The sequence below is a fragment of the Dipodomys spectabilis genome, unplaced genomic scaffold (genome assembly GCF_019054845.1).
Source record: "Dipodomys spectabilis isolate Male_0828 unplaced genomic scaffold, ASM1905484v1 ptg000112l, whole genome shotgun sequence".
In the NCBI taxonomy this organism is placed as follows: domain Eukaryota; kingdom Metazoa; phylum Chordata; class Mammalia; order Rodentia; family Heteromyidae; genus Dipodomys; species Dipodomys spectabilis.
In genome coordinates, this window is record NW_024870789.1 from 4,452,779 (window position 1) to 4,458,778 (window position 6,000).

Sequence of the window (6,000 nt, forward strand, 5' to 3'; positions counted from 1 at the left end):
CCCAGGCAGGAAAGTCTATTAGACCTTTACCTCCAATAAACTACTCAGAAAAAGCCAGTAGTGGCACTGTGGCTCAAGTGGCACAGTGCTACCCTTGAACAAAAGAAGCTCAGGGATAGCACCCAGGTCCTGAGTTCAAGCCCCATGACTACTCCCCCACCCCCACCAAAAAAGTCTTGGCTCTGCCAGAGCCTCAAGAAACCCAAGAGCACTTGGGGTCCTGTGGTGTGAAGGGAGAGGTCTCTCAGAAACAAAACACACATGCACACACTCACCTAGGTGTTTCTTCGGCTCTAGGAAAGGCCTGCATCATAAGAAAACAAACAAAACAGCATGTATGAATACACAGAACTATTTTAAAGCCTAAGTGTTAATGACACCTCATTAAAATATCGTAAAGAAGTTCTGCTGGTCTTTGAGAAGAATTGACACTGGCCAAGAAGGGAGCACACTTCACCTCTTAATGATGAACGAGATCCCTGCTTTGTTCTCCAAAATCCATTTGAGGGTGGCCAGATCGTAGTTCTCGGGGTGCTGGAAGGTCACCCCCTCGGGGAGCCCCTGCACCACCACAGCAGACTGGTCCCGCAGCATCTTCTCGTAGGGGACAGGGACCACGGTGGACTTGCCTAACGCTTTCCCTGATGGAGGAAGAGACAAACCCCGCCACACTCAGCGTCTCAGCACCACGCCAGACAGCGCACACTACCCCCGCCACGTCTCATTTAAAACTGAGCTCAAGCGTGTGCCAGTCCAATGCCGCTGAGCTAGGGTTGCAGAAATGAAAGAGCCAAATAGTAAGCACATCAAACCCACAAGAAAGGGGAGTCTTTCATTCACATTTCTTGCATGTAGCAGGAAATGTTCATTTTCCATTTCTCCGAATCTTAACCTATTTACACTAAATAAATCAATGTTAAAACTTGAGGAAAGGCTGGGAATGTGGCAGAGTGCTTGCCTAGCATTCATGAAGCCCTGGGTTCAATTCCTCAGTACCACATACACAGAAAAAGCCAGAAGTGGCACTGTGGCTCAAGTGGTAGAGTGCTAACCTTGAGCCAAAGAAGCTCATGGACAGTGTCCAACTCCTGAGTTCAACTGCAGAACTGGCTAAAAGCAAACAACAACAAGAACAACAAAAAGAAACCCAAAACATAAAAACCATAAGGAAAACAGGTGGCTCAAGCCTGTTATTATAACTACTCAGGAGGCTGAGATCTGAAGCTCATGGTTCAAAACCAACCCAGGCAGGAAAGTCCATGAGTCTTATTGCCAATTAATCACCAAAAGGCCAGAACTTGAGTTGTAGTTCAAATGGCAGAGCAGTAGCCTTGAGAAAAAAGCTCAGGCACCACCAGGCTGAGAGCCCCAGCCCTGGAACGAACGAACGAACACACACACACACACACACACACACACACACACACACACGTAAAAATAGCTAATTTCTAACAGGACACAGCACAGAAGGTAAAGGGAGGAAGAATCCAAGTTCAAACTAGCTTGAGCATGGGCTGGGAAGGTAGCTCAGTGGTAGTATGCTTGCCTTGAATGCATGAGGCCTTGGGTTCAATTCCTCAGCACCACATAAGCAGAAAAAGACAGAAGTGGCGCTATGGTTCGAGCGGTAGAGCGCTAGCCTTGAGCTGAAGAGAGGGACAGCGCCCAGGCCCAGAGCTCAGGCCCCATGCCTGGCCAAAAACAAAAACAAACAAACAAAAAAAGAAATAGCACGAGCAAACTTTGTGAGATGCTACGTCAAAAAAAAAATGGAATTGGGCTCAAATGATAAGTGCTAGGTGAGCAAGCTTAAGAGAAAAAGAGAAAGAGAAAGGAGAGAGAGAGAGGAGCAGAAAGGCAGACAGTTTATTACACCAATCTGCCTGTAACTTTTTTTTCAACACTGAAAATCAACCTACGGCCTTGCACACATTAAGCTACACCTCCCACTATTCTGTTTTTATCGTGGTACATCTTTAACCAGGCATAGCAGAGTGCAACTATAATCCCAACACACTCAGGAGACTGTGGCCAAAGGATAGACTGCTCCAGTCCAGCCTGGGGAACCAAATCAAACCTAAATAGTAGCACAGCCTGATTTCACATCTAACACATTCTGCATCCCTACAATACAGCCTGACAGATGCTACTGCCACCAAAGCACCAGGACATTTTTAAACTGAAGTTCCTGTGTGAATGCATTTACACCCACAGGAACCAGAAGGCCTGATCCCACCGTTCAACTTTCCCTCCTCTCCCAGCCAGCCACTGGCTTTTCCTGTGACTCAATTCGCACAGGTGGCTTTGCAGGACACGGGGTCTAACGGCTATGCTGGCCTCTAAAAGGAGGAATGGCTGTCCCCTCGGCCTGCACAGTAGTCAGCACAGTGGGTACAGATGCATCACAGGACTGCAAGGACACAGCGACATGTGAGAAACGCGGCACACAATGATCTTTTACCATAGCAAAAGCAGAAATAGTCCTCAACTGTTTTTCTGAGAGTTTCAATTTCCACAGCATCCACGCTCATCCGGCTTCCCTGGCCAGCCACCTTCATCTTATGCATCTCGGCCGCCTTCTCCTCTTCCTCAACGCCTGTGAAGAATTGACCAAGAAAAGGCTCAGACCCAGCACCGCAGCATCTGCCTTTCAGCAAGAATGTTTTGTTCTATTTGGCAGCAACTATGCTTTGCTATAAAACACAAAGGAGGGAGAGTGCTGGGGCTGACTGGGACACACGGCTCACATGTGAGAAACACAAAGGGAAGGAATAAGAGACATCTTATATGGTCAAATCCTCAAGGATATAAATGGCTCGCATCCAACTCGGAAGTAAGCATAGCTATGACTAGAAACACATCAGATTATTAGCTGGTGAAAAAAGAAGCAGTAAGAATAATTCGTCAGCTACACCTGTTCATCTGAGAAGGTCATCACCAAATAACTCTAGATTTGCAAAGTCCAACATAATAACCACTAAACTAGACAAAAGTGAGAACCTTACCTTAAAATTAATCAGAGCAAGCTGAACACTAGTAGCTCATGCCTGTAATCATAGCTGCTCAGGAGGCTGAGACATGAGGATTACAAATTTGAAGCCAGTCAGCAAGTCTGTGAGATCTCTTATCTCTAACCACCAAAAAGCCAGAAGTCGAACTATGGCTCAAGTGGTAGAGTGCTAGCCTGAAACAAAAAAGCTTAGAGAACAGCAACCAGGTCCTAAGTTCAAGCTCCAGGACTGGGAGAATATATGTATTTATAGGGGAAAAAATACAGCTAAGGAGCCAGCCATCACCTCCAGAGCAAGAGCTAAATGAAGCTCTTTAAGGGTCAGAGCTGTGGCTCAATGCTAGGACACACAACGCCCAGGGGAAGGGGGAAGGAGAGGAAACAAGAGCTGAGGGCGGTGGTCACACTGTGGCTCCGTGGCACAGCCCTTGCCTAGTATGAGCAAGGGCCGAGGGTCCATCCCCAGCATGCCCTCGAAAAAGAGGAAAGACGAAAACACCTATATGCCTGCTCAGATACTTCACCTGTTCCATAAACATTGGCAAAGTCTTTTTGGTTTTTAATCTAAATCTTATTATGTTTTAGGAAGAAGAAATGGCATTTCTCACCTATAAATTCTTAGGTTTAGATTTACAAAATACAAAAGAAAAAGACATGTTGCTTACAGTATTTTACAAAGTCCTTCTGGAAGTCCTTCCTGGCGTTGACGAAGGCCCGTCCCCTCTCGGTCCCCACCACAAACACATCAGTCTCATACACGGCCATGCAGGCCACTTCCGCTTTGGACTTGGCCAGCTCCTTACACTGCAAGCAAAAAGCAAGCACCACTATGTATGGGGAGTACAAAAAGTGTCACCCAGAGCTGCCCAGTGCCCACGTGCAAGCACACGGCACAGCCCACTGCCATGTGCTTGTCTTGCCTCATTGCCTAGTTTTAAACAGGAGAAATGAACTGGTAAATGAGGCAGCAGAAAGCCCTGGTACTCCGAGGGAAGGTCCAGAAGCAGACAGTGCCTGCTAAGCTGGGCAGTGGGCAGCATAGGCAGGGCACTTCCCAACAGTGGCTGAGAGGGGTGTGAGCCAGCTGAACCCTGTGTGGACCAAAGCCACGCACCTTCCACAGAAGGACAAGGTACATTCCAAGGAAACTCGATCCTGGGGCTTGAATTCAGGGCCTGTGCACTCTTTCTGAGCTTTTTTACTCCAGGCTAGCATACTACCACTTGAGCCACAGTTCCATTTCCAACTTTTTGGGTAGTTAATGGGCGATAAGAATCTCATGGACTTTCCTGCCTGGACTGGTTTCAAACCATGATCCTCAGATCTCAGAATAATTAGGATTACAGATGTGAGCCACTGGCACCTGATGGAATTCAGTATTCTTAAAAGTTAAAGGAAGCTGGTGTTGGTGACTCATGCCTGTAATCGCCGCTACTCAGGAAACTGAGATCTGAGGATCATGGTTGGAATCCAGCCCAACTATCTTATCTCCAACTAACCACCAAAACTCTGGAAATGGAGCTGTGGCCAGAGTACCAGCCTTAAGAGAAAAAGCTAAGGGACAACACACAGGCCCTGAGTTCAACCCCCAGAGTATATACACATGTACATATACATACACACACATACACACACGCACACTCACTCACTCACACGGACACTGAGCCCTGAGGTAATGACTACTACAGCAGAATAAGGACAACTGATAGGAAAGTAGACAAGAGTATATGAAGCTTAACTCAAATACATGACTTTGTTCTGAGTTACTTCCAATATTATATATAAATGCAGTGTTAACACTTGCAAAACAGGGGACTGCCTAAGAAAAATTCAATTTAAAAAGAAATATTTAGATAAGCTAAGCATATACTGAAACATGGTAACAAAGTGTGAAGTGTAGCAATTATTCCAGGAAAAAGCTGTCCTCATCACAACTAAAAACCAAAACAAGCTACTTGGGGGACTGAGGCAGGAGTATGCCAAGGGCAGATGGTCAGGCAACTCAAGGAAACCTGTCTCAAAATAAAATTACTCAAAAGAGGCCAGAGGTGTGCTCAGTGTTAGAGCACTTGCCTGGGTTCAATCCAGAGCATGCATACATGCATAAATAAACTCATTACTATTTTACAAAAACCCAGTTTTTGTAAACTCATTACTATTTTACAAAAAACAAGTTTGTCCACAGGCCTAACTGCATCATCTCCCCCCCCCCCCTCCCCCCCCCCCCCCCCCCCCCCCGCCGCATGCGCACACTCCCCGGGGCAGAAGCCACTCACCATGGACTCCAGTGCAGACATGAGGAACGTCACCACCATCCGACTCTCTGAGGACTCTTCATCTTCAACGGGCAGTGAGGACATTGCCACTTGGGCCATGGTCCCTGATCGAGAGAGAGGCAAGGAGGACGTGAATGGCACAGCTCCAGGGGCCCTCTAACCCCAGAACACAATCTTCCTTGCTGCGAGGACAGTGTTAAATACCTCCTAACTTTCCATCTTCTGTCATTTTCCTCAAGCTAGCTTACCATCCCATCCCGACTAAACCTAGGGGCACCAAGCCTGTGAAAAGGACAGGCTCCCCTATTGGTGCATCTACCACAGCTCCACCAAGAAGGGTATCAGCTCGGTTCTGCTGGCACTGACACAAGAGAAGGAGGGTGAGGCTGGAGCCTGGGGAAGAGCTGCTTCCTAAGGAGGGTTCAGGACAGCCAGGGACAGCTGCAACTCTGCTATAAGAGGATCAGCCAAGAGCCTCAGTGGAATTTCCAACGCTATTGAAAAAAAAACAACAACACAGAACCAAAGGATTGACGAGCTGCCGACAGGGTCCCAGAGGAACTGGACCCCTCGTGCACTGCTGCTACAATGCGAGAAGGTTCAGTTATTGGAACAGAGTTGAGTACTTCCTAAAACTTAAACAGGCAATTATCATGCAATCCAGCAATTCTACTTCCAAACACTCAAAGCAAGGGTCCAAACTATTATTTGTAC

The 6,000-nt window shown here is 47.1% G+C and overlaps 1 protein-coding gene across 4 annotated transcripts in view; it reads right to left on the reverse strand.

Annotated features, from left to right (window-relative positions):
* Positions 1-5,390, reverse strand: part of Gtf2i (general transcription factor IIi) — a 50,866-nt gene extending 45,476 nt beyond the window's left edge. For all 4 annotated transcript variants that reach the window (XM_042688096.1, XM_042688097.1, XM_042688095.1 and 1 more), the window contains exons 1-5: positions 5,287-5,390; positions 3,676-3,814; positions 2,462-2,596; positions 458-641; positions 276-304 (exon numbers count right to left, since the gene is read on the reverse strand). In XM_042688096.1, the coding sequence (XP_042544030.1) occupies positions 276-304; positions 458-641; positions 2,462-2,596; positions 3,676-3,814; positions 5,287-5,385 (586 nt within the window). In that variant the 5' untranslated portion in view covers positions 5,386-5,390. The remainder of the gene's footprint in view (positions 1-275; positions 305-457; positions 642-2,461; positions 2,597-3,675; positions 3,815-5,286) is intronic.
* Between the last annotated feature and the right edge of the window lie 610 nt (positions 5,391-6,000).